At 38.2% G+C, this 13,599-nt stretch overlaps 1 protein-coding gene across 2 annotated transcripts in view; it reads right to left on the minus strand.

Moving 5' to 3' along the window:
- Positions 1-13,599, minus strand: part of Arhgap6 (Rho GTPase activating protein 6) — a 472,030-nt gene that overhangs the window by 20,588 nt on the left and 437,843 nt on the right. For both annotated transcript variants that reach the window (XR_007344780.1, XM_015487958.2), the window contains exon 9: positions 5,853-6,032. Coding sequence is in view for 1 of the 2 variants with exons in the window: in XM_015487958.2 (XP_015343444.2) it covers positions 5,853-6,032 (180 nt within the window). In the remaining variant the exon portion in view is untranslated. The remainder of the gene's footprint in view (positions 1-5,852; positions 6,033-13,599) is intronic.

Here is a 13,599-nt window from a genome sequence, read left to right on the forward strand (position 1 = left end):
TTACTCCCCATTTTCAGATGGACTAAGATACATTTTCTCTTTTTTTCTACAAATGGACTCTACATCTGAGATGCCACATGAAATGCCTCTTCTTGTTGTGGGGAGGTATCATGATGCAGAAATAATTCACTTAGTTGCTGCATCACTTGGGCAAGAGAAACTTGGCTTTCTCTTCATGAAATGATGGTCAAATTTAGATAAGGCAATGATGCACATAACTATTGGGCCAACCTCTGGCACACAAACAGGAATTGTTTTTCCTATATGAAAAAGGAAATGAAAATCATATATAATTATTTGAATATATTGTTAGGGGTAGTTTCTTGTTTGATGAACTGGCTGACTGCTTGACTCCTTTTGACTTGGCGTGCAAAAGAAGTTGTAAGAAAATGCACTTTGCATGTGAGAATGAAGAGAACACAAAGCAAAGCTTGGCTTCTGAGCTTGGAATCCTCATCACAGCTTCTGACCCTTGCTCCCAGTAGTGCTCATATGAAATTTCCCACATGCCCTGAGCTGGTCCTCATCTCGGGCTGACAACTAGTGGGGTGGGAATGCAGTAGTTTTCCCACGTCTCCACTGCACTCCAGACTTTTCATCAGCTTACAAGGCGAGTGCCTTCTCTTCCTTGCCCCGCTCCAAAAAAGCCCTAGTAGGAATCCTGTCATATCAAGCCTGAGAATGTGCTGACAGTTTTCTCCACTCTACTCTGAAGTTCTTATTAATTCCAAGAGCATAATGCATTGAGATTCCCAAAATCAGTACTGAAGCAACAATTTTCAGAACAATTAGTGTGTCAATGATTTATTCAGTGAATGCTTTCTATTTAGGATAGTTCCAATGACCATTTCTAGAAATGAATAATTCTTATTTTTTATATTTAGTGTTTCCAGTAAGTATCATTTTATGTTTTTAAATAGTTGTTGACAGCAGAAATGGAGGGTCATGATTTAAGGGGACAGGAATCTTAGGAGTATCGGCACAGAACCAAAACCAAATAAGAACAATAACAAAAATACATTATTTTCTAGCAACATAAAGTTACAATATTTATTTAACAAATAATTACTGAGCACCATCTTCTGTCAAGTAGTTTCTAGGTGCTGTGGATGTCAGTGAACAACACACTCACAAAAAACAATTTCTGCCTTCATAAGATTTGCATTCTATTAGGTATTAATAAGTATAATAAATAAGTAAAATGTGAGGTTAAATGTGGAAAAAAGAAAAAAGAAGAGCAGGGTAAGGGACTAGGAGCAGATCACAGTATCACACATAGTGGTCAGGATGGGCTTTGTTTCCAAGGTGACACCTGACCCTGCTTGCACAGAGCAGGCTCCTTATCACTTTAGGGCAATAATAGCAGAAATCCTTTTATTTTTTGAGTGCCTAGTATATGTTAATCCTATCCTAGGTGCCTTTCAGTATCATTTCTAATTTTCAAAACTATCCTATAAAGTAGGGTACTTCATCTCATTTTTTTACAACAGGAGAATGAAGGCTTAGGGAAGTTAATTATGGGGCCCCAGATCACACAGCAAATAAATGTCCGAGCAGCAATCTTTATTTTGGTAACTCATTCAAAAGCTCTTGGTCTTTCTACCCTACCAGTGTTGCTCAAGATGTGGTTTCTCAAGGTATAGGGTAGGAAGCTACTAGAACTCTCTGGAGGTGTACATTAACAAGTACAGATTCGAGGTCCCTATGCAGGTGCTACTCAATTCCATTTTCTGTAGAATGACCCAGGAACATGAATATTTAACAAGTTTCTATGAAAACTCTGCCACATGCTCAAGTTTGAGAACCACTATTAAAACGTGCTGCCTCTGCCTTTCGATAGAGTGATCATGATGTTTGTTATCATGACCTATTTCTAGCTGTAATATTTCCAAACCAGGGTTGAAAAGCAAATTATCATGTGCAAAAGACTGTCCGAGACTGAAGTATGTGTTATCCTCTGGATCTAAGTGCTTATTCTGTACTGTGGGTCAAAGTCAGGTTTGTTTCTGCCTTTGCCCATTAACCCAGATCCTAGCCACATGAGAGAGGCAGTCCCAGCACTAAGAAATTAAGGACACACAATATTCTTGGGGGTCCCTGCTAGGTCTCTGGGGGATTCTATATCCCTTCCATCAATTCTGAGGAATCACTGTCTTCAGGACACATTCTGCCTTCAAGAACAACCTCAGAGCCAATTCTCCTAATAAGTCTTCCCTTTCTAGTGTTAATGGAAGTGACACCTTCCTTTCCCAGCTCATAAAATAAACCCTTTCAAGAAGTGAAGCTGCACAATTGCTATCTACTTTCACCTTTCAGGCCCCACCCACCGGCTTCATCCTTCCTTGTTTGAAAATTTAACAATTCTAAAAGCTTCTTTAAAAAGAAAACCAAAACAAAATGAAATAGCTATATATATGGCTGCATTTTTGTCTACCCACATAAACCAGCTCTGTGAACCAACTGCTAGCCTTGGTAATAACCAACTAAATTCTGAAATGCCAAATATGCCAAGAAAATCCAAAATGTGATGCAATTTTCTTCAAGAAAGACAGGAAGTTGGTGCTGGGATATTCAATCATGAAAATTTTAGAAGGAGAAGGGATCTTGGATACCACTCATTCAACATAGTCTTTTGATAACCAAAGAAATCAAAGAAAATGAAATCATGCTAGGCACAGTGGTGCATGCATATAGCTTGTAATCCCAGCAGCTCAGGAGACTGAATCAGGGGTATCACAAGGTCAAAGTCAGCCTCAGCAACCTAGTGAGGCTTTCAGCAACTTGGTAAGATCCTGTCTCAAATAAAAAATAAAAAGGGCTGGGGATGTAGTTGAGCGGTTAAATGCCTCTGGGTTCAATACCAATTCCTGGCACTTAAAAAAAAATCATGTAGCTAATGAGGAGAAGGGACGTGACTATAGTAAAGTTTTCTGGCAACAGTTTATTCTTATAGATCCAGCTTGGAATCTTTGCTCCCTATTTCCTCTCACTCCACTGTTCTTTTTCTCAATACACAATTCCTATTATCAAGAATGATTATATTGTCGATTAACTCAGTCTAAGAAAGGTATCCTTCATTTCTCCATGCTCAAAGATTCTCACATGTATAAAGAACAAGGATTGGTAACAGGGAAATTATACATCACACAACTACCATTGACTGATTAATTAATTCAACCAATATTTATTTTTTTCTACCATGTCCTGGGCACAGGCATGATGTAAAAAAGAAAGTAGATGGAAATGGACAAAAATTTACATTTTAGTGAGGAAACACATTAAAAAAAAGAAATCTGTAAAACTCTCCATTGGTATTGGTGAGTGCTAAGGAGAAAAAGCAGAGAATAGGAACAGGAGGTAAGGATATACGTGGGGGGGATGGTGTCAGAGGTGGAAGAGTTGCACTTTTTTTGTGGTGCTGGGGATTGAACCCAGGACCTTATGCTTGTGAGGCAAGCATTCTACCAACTGAGCTATATCCCCGCACAAGGAGTTACATTTTTGACCAAGTGGTCAAGAAAGTCGTCTTTAAGAAATAAAGACCATATCTTGAGAACACACACGAGTACTACCTAAGAGAATCTCAAAACCTATCCCTGCATAGAATGATAAACAAAGATCAGATTTGGGGGGCTGAGGCTGTAGCTCAGTGGCAGAGCACTTGCTAGCATGTTTGAGGCACTGGGTTTAATCCTTAGCACCACATAAAAATGAAACAAATAAAATAAAGGCATGCTGTCCATCTACAACTATAAAAAAAATTTAAAAAAGATTAGATTTGGGAAGGTTGAAAAAATTGGAATACTGATTTTTTTCCCCTGCTGCTATTAGTATTACAAGTGGCTGGAAACGGGGAGAAATAGGATGGCACAATTAAGAGGCAGCAGCTACACTTTCAAGGACGCCAGGAAGAGTTTTGTTAGTATCTGAGGTGAAAAGAAATGTGTGATGGTTTATAGTTTAATATAAAGAAAAACTATGCTTAGACAGAATTTAGAGAATAGAATTAAGATTGATGAGAGGTATTATTTTGCTAAAAATAATTCAGAGAACATGAAGTAATGCCAAGACTACTTGGCAAGATGATATGTGACTTAAAACTTGACAAAAATGTTGAAAAGTTCAGACATTTGATTCATCCAAATATGTAATTAATTATGAGGATTGGGGCTGAAGTGTGAAATTTATATAGAGATGATGACTAATTCAACAGTTTTGAGATCTTACCATGTGCTACACAGGGACAATATTTGAGAGATGCTGAGGAATGGGACACCATTCTACATCAGGGAACTTTTTTCACTGTGGGTAAGTCCGTTTGCTCTTCCTCCTGGGCATCTAGCCTGAATATATTTCCAAGTCTTTCTTCTAGTTAGGAGTGGCTTGTGAATAAGTTCTGGCCAATGCGATCTTAGTGCATATTTGTTGGATGCTTCTTCTAAATTTGCCCATAAACCTTAAAGGATTGCAGTGTCTCAAAATGCAAAGTGATGTGGTTCCTCAGTTATCACCTGCAAGGCTATCTGCCAAATATCTGATTCAACAACAAGATATCATGTCAACAATATATTTACATCTGTGGTATTAAAGTACTGAGATTTGAGGCAGCTTGTGTTGCCCAAGTAATAAAATTATTAATAAACACTCACATAGACATTTACAGTTTCAATAATGCTTTCACATATTAAATGATTCTGACATCTACTCTGGGAACTAGATCAGATTTTCATTTTTCCCATTCTATAGGAGCTGAAATTGATACCTACTGAGTATTGAATTACTTGGTCATAATCATATAGGTAAGACACAGAGGGCAAGTATTCTAAACCACTAGCTCTCAAATTTATTTTAAAAATTAACATAAGCCAAGCATGGAGATTGATCTATGTAAGACATTTGATAAGCATAGACAAACTTAAGAATATTCAAATGAGCCAATTATTATTCTTGATTGAAAGAGTCACAGAAGACTCTACTGGAATAGCTAGGCTTTATGGTGTTTGCAAATTGACAAGAGAAATGAGAGAAGAAACATGGAGACAGTTCCTGTAAATTTTGACACGTAATATGAGTGGAGAACAGAAATAGAAGAGAATTGGCATTTGTTCTAATGTTTCAAGGGAAGCTGGAGCAAGCAATGCAGTTTTATGAAGGAAAACAGGAACTGGTAATTCAATACAAATCAAAAAAATATTTATTGAGTGCTTGCCAGATGGAGGGCCTTCCAAAACTGTACAGAGGATACAGAGAGGAGATAACAAGGGCACAGCCCTTGTTTTAAATGCATTTATAATCTACTAGGGGAAATGGTCACAAATGACCGTAACACAATGTTGAATAAGATAAACATCAATAAGAACAGCAATGGGGTTCAAGAGACAGAAAAAAGGCATGGGAAGGACACAGGAAGGAAAGGTGAAGCTTCATACAGGACACAGAATGTCAAAATTGACCCTGGAGAAGGTACTGTCACTGAGGATGACACATATTCATGAACACATGAACTCACAAGGACCACAGACAGAATTCCAAAGAGAAGGGTTTTATCAATATTTTGAACAAGGATCACTGTTTTACGAATAATTAAATGACTCCAAAATATGATTCTTGTTTAGGGCACAACAAAATGAAATTTATAATTAGGGAATGTTTGTTTAAACATGGAATCAAAAACTTACAGTAATATCATGTTATAAAAATTTCTATTCCTACCAAAACTGTCTAACTTCCAATGAATTCACTCAACAATCAGCATTACAAACCACAAGGTAGTGAATTTGTGTTTCATTATGTCACCAGAGGCAATCAAAAGGCAGTTTACTAAGATGTTCTGCCAAATAAGGGCCACCTACCATGAACAAGGCTTCATAATTTTCAATCATCTTCTGCACCACAGCAATGATGGCCGTGCTCTCTTCAGCTCTGGCTGAGCTCTGGACTGAGAATTCTTTGTCCGATGACTTCTGTTTGTGCAACAGGTTGGGCCCAAATATGGTGGCCAAGTTTAGAGATGTCATTTTGTTCCCAGTGACCTATTGGAGAAGAGAATACAAAGACTGTAGTTTTGTTTGCTTTTCAAAATACTGGATGATTCAATCAAAGAAAGTTATTTCCTTTTCCATTTTTTCCCTGCAAGAACAATATCATCTCTGTCAGAATCCATGAAAGGTACCATCATTTTCCTTTTGTCTCATATATTGGATTGAAGCTCAGAGTTCAAAAACATATTGAATAAAAATTTGCAATTTCAAGGTGTTTATTATGAAACTGGTACTATATAAAATTTCTATCCTGTCTATACTTAAAAAAATATTGATATTCACCCATCCATCTCTTCATCCATCCCTTTTCCCATCAGTCCATAATGTTTTTATTGATCCATCCAAATCAGCACCTATCCCAGGCTAGGAATTTTTCATGGATACTATTTAATTTTTTTTTCCGACAACAATCATAGTACAGCCCTTATTTTAAAGGGCTCACATTCTAGGAAGGAAATAAGCCTATCATTTTCAGGTACTGAACATGAAGTACAAAGCTGTCAGCTCCAGAATCCATGGGAATACTACCATAGAGGTAGCAGTATTTGGACAATATCTAGATGGAAGAATGGAGTTTGCTGGGCTGAAAAGCAGAGAATCTGGGGCAGGGGGCAATATTCACAATAAACACCATAAGCAATGACAAAAGCATGGAAAATACATTAAGGAGTGTCAGGAAGCTCAGTGCAGCAGGGGGTGTTGCAGGAAAGGCTGCATCTTTCAACTAACAATCTATGGCCCAGGGAATGGCACATGCAATGGAATGAGAATACCTGAGACACACCACCACAATCTAGGTTACAGTGGTTAGCTTTTCAACTAAGGTGGAAGAAGTAGGGGTGAAGAGAGGCATCCAAAATTATTGAGTTAGAGAAAGTGAGAGGGATAATGCTGAGGGTGACGATTCCATGTTTGAAGAAACAAACCAAAAAAATGGAAATAGAGTAGTCAAGGAACATGGAGGTCTGAGGTCGATTTTGTTAGACTCCAACAACCTTAAGGAGCACCTGATGAAGCAGGCCAAGACTGGGTCAGAATAAGAGAAACCTGTGCCTGAAAAGAAATCCTAGGGGAATTCCAAGTGTGTGATCCCCTGTGGTAGATGTTCACCAAGGTATTATGCTCCCCTCTAGATTGAACTCTGGTGGTTCTGATGGCCTAGTTCAGAGCCATTTTGATGGTGTGGCAAGAAGTAGAAACAGTGAGTGGAGACACTTTCTTCAAAAAGGTCTCATGGAGAAGGAGGGAGAAAGATGGGAGCAGCTAAAGGGGAATACATGGTAAAGGAAAGGAACTACTCTTTAGCTGGAAGTATAAAAAATGACTCATGTTTGATACATCAAGAAGTAGAAAGCAAAATAAGCATATAGAAATCACATGCCCATAATTATTTCATCACTTCCAAGAACCAACTGTTCAGATGCTTTTCTCTGTGCAAATATATATATATTTATATAATATATATATATTTTCAATGTATTATTTTGTGCCTTGCTTATTTTCTCTTAAAATATATATTTCATTGATCTGTCAATTTCAAAACAGTCCTCTTTTAGACCTTTATTGGTTCCTAGTATCCTATTGCATGAATAGATCCTGATTTGTTTTAACCACAGCCAACTAATGGATATTTATGCTGTTTTCAATGTTCTGTTATTATTAAAAATGGTACAAAAATAGTGTACTCACAAAGACGCTTTGTGAGATTGGCTGAGTACTGTCTTAGGAGTAATTCCTATAAGTTGAATTATAATAAGAGATAGGAGAATATTTAAAGGCTTAGAATTTCCTTTTTAAAATTTTTAGTTGTAGATGGACACAATACTTTTGTTTATTTATATTTTTATGTGGTGCTGGGGATCAAACCCAGTGCTTCACACATGCTAGGCAATTGCTCTACCACTGAGCTACAACACCATCCCTAGAACTTCTTTTTACTCATTTGGTTCTTTTTTTCATATACGAGAGAGAATCTGGGTAAGTTTCTCTAGGCTGTGGTTTCTCCACCTCAGCATTAGTGACATTTGGGATCAGAAATCTTTGCTGCAGGGGCTGCGCTGTATGGCAGAATGTTGACTGGCCTTAGTCAACTAAATGCTAGCAGTATCCCTCCACATCCAGTTGTTTCCTAACATGGCCATATGTCCTCTGAGGGACAAAATTTCCCCTAGTTGAGAACTACTGGTCAGTGTGAATTTTTATTTCTCTTGTCAATTCTAGCTGAAAATTTAGGACTATTGAGGGTAAGGATGTTTTCTCTGGGAAGATATACACAGCCTTTGAGATGTACATGGGTGTCAGCATAGAATTCATGAGTCTTAACGAACAGCTGAGATGAAGGTCCCCGAGTTTTGCCCAATTCCTGTCGAGCACAGAGCTGCTGGCCACCTGTCCAGCAACTCTAGTGTGGCACACGGCTTGCTTTATTTTTAGAAGGTGAGGCCGTTTTCAGGTAAATGATTTGCTGCCAAGGGAAATTATTCTGTGCAATAAACACAGAACCTTCCATTTCTCTCTCTCTCTTGGAAGAAAAACAAATCATTCATTTATTAATTTTTGTTTTTTTTCTTTTATCTTGTTGATGTAAAGCTTGACAAGTTTTCATTTCTCTTCCTGGAAATTCATGGTTAAGGATAAAAGCAAATCCGTGTCATTTTCAAATTCCTCCATTTAGAACTCAGAGGCAAATTTAGTGCTTCCCCTCCCCACTTTAAAGTAATATTAGGGTTTTCTCCATTTTTAACATTAACAAATGGAAGATTTTGTTTTCTTTTAAAAGAATGTTTAGTACAAGGACAATCCAGAGTTCTGTTTCCGCTCTATCCTTCTCTGGTTGCTATTCTGGGAATGCAATACAATCCGTCTGTAAAATTGCACATAGATTCCAGCTGCAGACCAGGCTGCTGTGGTTTGTTACCACTTTTTGGTTTTGCTTTGTTTTTCCGTTTTATTGTTATTTAAACTGGAAAGGGGATTTGCTCCCAGACATCTTCCACCCTTGCTCCCCATGTTTCAGCCTATATTTTAATGTACATATATGGTATGTCTAGGTAGATAGTACATGCACTGGAGGCCAGGACATTATTGCATTATTTAATCAGCCAGCCAATACAAGGAAAACTTTTATCTTCACTAAATAAGCCACCTGGATCATTTTCTAAGCCTCATATAAATAGCTCACATTTATTAAAAGTTTAGTGTGTACAGACTCTGGGATAGGGGCTTTGCACAGACTATTTCAACTCTTTCTTAGTATAAGCTTCCAAAGCAGCTGCTGTTGTCTTTATTTTATAGATGGGGTGGCCCCAGAGCTAGAGCTAGGAGTCAGTGCAGTAAGAAGGGATGCTATTGGCCTCACTCCAGGTGGCCTCATACTCTGTCACATGAGTGCACCTCCTCAAGTTAGCTGTAGGCTTGGCAGACCCTGCTGTGGCATGGGGAGATGGGGAAAATGAGCTTTAAAGCTGGGCTGGAGGAGGCAGAGGCAAGGCAGGCACTGATCCTGCCAAAGTTCCAAAGCCAATTTACCACTTCCCAGAGGCATTTACCTCCTCAAAGATCAGTCATTTCAGCTCTACATTGGTTCTTTTTTGCCTTGTATATAAACCCTTTGAGAACTCTATGCCAACTATGGACTCTCTCACCACACGAGCCCATATTCACACCACGCTTTCCATGCAATGCCAGGGGGTTCTTGGATTCTCTGAAAAACCAATGCTCTGGAGGTTTCAATTTTGTTTCTATTCTATTGTTTCTAGAAGAAATGAAATATTTCTTAGATTTGGGAATTTCTCTTTTTACTAAGTGGCAAAGAAAATAGCAAACTAAACAAAATGGAATAAAACAAGAGAGCAAAACACCACAATTCAATAAAATATCACTATTTTTGCTTCAAGAAAAGCACTGATTGATTAGTAAATAATTTTCCTCATGCCTTCTTTTAGATATCTTTCAAGTCCCACCAGCTAATGGTGTATTGGATTTCAAGCACCTACTAGAAAGGAAATGTTATGTTCACTTTATAGATGAGGAAGCTTAGACCTTCCCCAGCTCCTTCCTCTTCCTTTGTTTCATCATAACAAGGTCATGCAGCAAGGTGTTGACAGAGCACGTGTGAGCTTTAGGGCTACTTGACAATCTGGTTTAGTTCTCTTCCTTCTTGTAATCCATAAAACAGTGACAACAACAACTGGATAATACAAACTAACAAATTGGTAAGATAAGTTGGAAAATGCTTTGTTTCTTGACCTTATTTTATAATTAGATTTGCAGCCTTTCTCTAGTCTGCCCATTTGGGGTTCTCTTCCTGCTCATGCCAAACCAACTAAAATCTTTTAAACATAAAAACTTTTTCTTTTTTTTCTATCCCCACCCTTAACTTGCACTCAAGGAGTTTAGCTAACTCCTAACCCTATGCCATGATTATGTGGTCCATCTACTCAATCCCTATGCACCCTTTGATATGTTGCTTACATTCTGTCTCCTACATGGAGCCATTCCTAACTCTTCTGGTCCATGTTCATTCCTTCTCTGAATTTTGACAGTGACTTTGCACTGCATTCCCTAACTCTACCTTGTGTCCTCACCTCTCCCGCACCCCCTAGATGCCACAGCATATCAGAAGAGTCATTGGAAAAATTCCTAAATGGCAATAACTGGTTTAGAGGAACTCAGGGAAGGTACTCAGGACATACAAGACTCAAATACCAAGATCATCCTTAAATGGAAACATTTTTAAAAGGAATTGCTGTTTTCTGTATTGCTATTGATAAAAAGCTTCCTAACTCATTCTCTCCCTGTCTCAAATAAATCTACAGCATGAATTATATCACCTGTTACCAAAGCCTTCCAATTATTCAGGTCTTAGTAGAAACAATCACCTAACCCAACAGAGGAATGAATTACTCTATGAACATGGCCCAATTTCCTCTTGTTTTCTCAGTACTGACTCTTTTCTGTAGTGTTTACTTGAGTCCAAGATGGCTGCACTGGCTGTTTGCTTTCATGTGACTTCAAACCTCTTCAGGGAAGCAATAATGTTCTTATGTTTCAATAATGTTCTTATTTTAATCATTGGCTATTAGTCCCCCATTTTGATGCAAGGTTTAGTCCAAGAGTGTCTGGAAACCTTCATGATCCCTTGCTTCTTTGTACAAATTTATTGTTACCAGGATATTTTTATATTACTTAAAGCAAATTAGGCCTAATACACTGTTTAGTGTCTGAAAAGAATTTAGTTTTTGGAGATAGAATCTTACTACGTCTTGTACTTCTGGGTTCAATCAATTTTCCTGCCTCATCCTCCCAAGTAGTTGGGACTATAGGTGTGCACACTGTGTCTGGCTCCTAGTTGGAATTTACATTCCCTGAGTTTAGATGATAAGATACAGGTTTAGGAAGGCAAATAGATTTGTCCAAGGACACATAGTCAGTGGATTATAGAACCACCAGAGCTTTACAATCAGGGGTAATTCTGACTCCTCTCAACCCAAGTAGAGACTTGGCATGTTTGACATATTTTTGGCAGTTACAGCTTGTGTGTGGGGCATATTACTACTGCTATCTAATATGTAGAGGCCAGGGATGCTGCTAAACAAACTACAGCATACAGGGCAGCATCCACAAGAAAAAATACTTGGTGCCAAATATCAATCATGCAGAAGCTATAAAAACCTGAGATGTACCCTCAGTAGAATTTCAGTTTACTTCTTCTAAATCCTAGTTTGCATTTCTTTTCTCAGTAAGTTAGAATGGCTTGGGTTTGAAGCACAGCTGGACATTTACTAGTCATAAAATCAATCTGACCACTAGCCATTATGACAACATTGTGTGAATTAGAAAAAGGAGGGCCTTCCTCATGATATTTTACTATCATCTGCTAGGATATTGTCCTAATAACTCTGCAAATCTACAGTGACCATTAGGTACATGACACCTCCTCAGAGTGATGAAATGTATAAATGTGCCACTTGCATGACCCTTAGTGAAGGTTCCCTGTGAGGTGCTGGGTAACTTACCTAACCCTTTTGGCCCTAAGTTGCCACCCTGAAATATGTAGACAATGATATCTCTTTTGCCTGTTAGAATTTCTTTGTGTGTTTGTGTATGTGTGTACACATAAATATTTTATATAAATATATTTACTAAGCCAGCACGTGGGAGGAGAGACATAAATTGTAGCTGGTATTACAACATGGTAAGTTTCTTATACCTATCAAATAATGTTTTATTTGATCATAGGCAATGGAGTCTTGTTCAGCTTTGGAATGGGAAATAATTCTAAAATAGGCAATACTGTAGAAAGTTTGACTGACTTTTCACTTTCCTAAATGCATTATTAATCACCTGAGACCCAACCTTCTTCTTCTCACTTACCACATAGGGAATGTCACAGCGGCAACGGGTGTACCTTCTGACATGGGGCTCTGTCTTTACCTAGTTATCAGGCAGATGACTCTACATTTTCTGTTAAATCGTCAGTCGATAAAGGCTGACACCCAGACAGGTAATATAACTACGTAACAATTATGAGAATTATAGTACTTCCATTAAAGAGCTGTGTATGCTGAAATGAGGTGTCAGGGTCATATTATGAAACCTGAAGCTAGCAGGGGTTTCACTAATTATAACTCCCATCGAGATAAATGGCTAACTCAGGAAAGTTCCATTCTCACACTCACATGGAGGAGGGGGAGGAGAAATGCAGAATTGCTTTTCTAGATTAGAGTGAAAAAATGCATATGACCATCTACTTTGGGAACTAAATTTGACAAGACCAGAACTGAATCCACAATATAGCTGAGCTCTGTTTAACAGTTATTTAAATAAAAGTTCCTATGATTAAGTAAATTTGGGGTGGCTGTAGCTTCTTCTTGTTGATTAACAGTGCATGTTAAGTTAGTATATTTAAGGGTTTGAGCCCTCCTGGGAAATCTGATGGCAAGGAGATGTTTGACTGCATGGGATCAGAGGGGAAAGGGCTTTTTTGTGAAAGTGAAGATTAAACAGAGTAACTGCTAGTAGGCCACTTAAAATAGAAACCAACACTTCCTTTGTCCAAGGATGAAACCAAAAAAAAAATCTTGAAAAACATTTTGAAGCATGAGTGTGACCAAACAAAAAATAAAGCCACAAACCTCAGATCAGGTAATCACTGTGGCCTGAGTTGTATCTAGGTTCAACCAGAACATGCCTAAATGGTCTGTGGGACTATGCTTAACCTTCCTTTATCAGTTGACACTATGTGACATTGAGATGCAACAGCAAAGATTAGACCTTCCACTGCCCTCTACATCTGGTTTGGAAGAAGACAGACTCTCTATTGCATTCAGCAAATCCCTATTAAGGGGGAGTTTTAAGGAGAAAAAAGACTCCTCTCAGTGAAGTTCTGGACTTCTAGCTCCTAGTACAGATGAGACCCCCAGAGACAAACTAACAGAGTAAGAAGGGGATGTTAGTTAAACAATTTTGGGCTCCAAGTTAAAGAATAAGATCAAACCAGTTACAAGGTTGGTAGCCTCCTCTCACCCCCACTGCTCTACTTTCACATGATTGCAAC

Source organism: Marmota marmota, unplaced genomic scaffold (genome assembly GCF_001458135.2).
Source record: "Marmota marmota marmota unplaced genomic scaffold, marMar, whole genome shotgun sequence".
Lineage (NCBI taxonomy): Eukaryota > Metazoa > Chordata > Mammalia > Rodentia > Sciuridae > Marmota > Marmota marmota.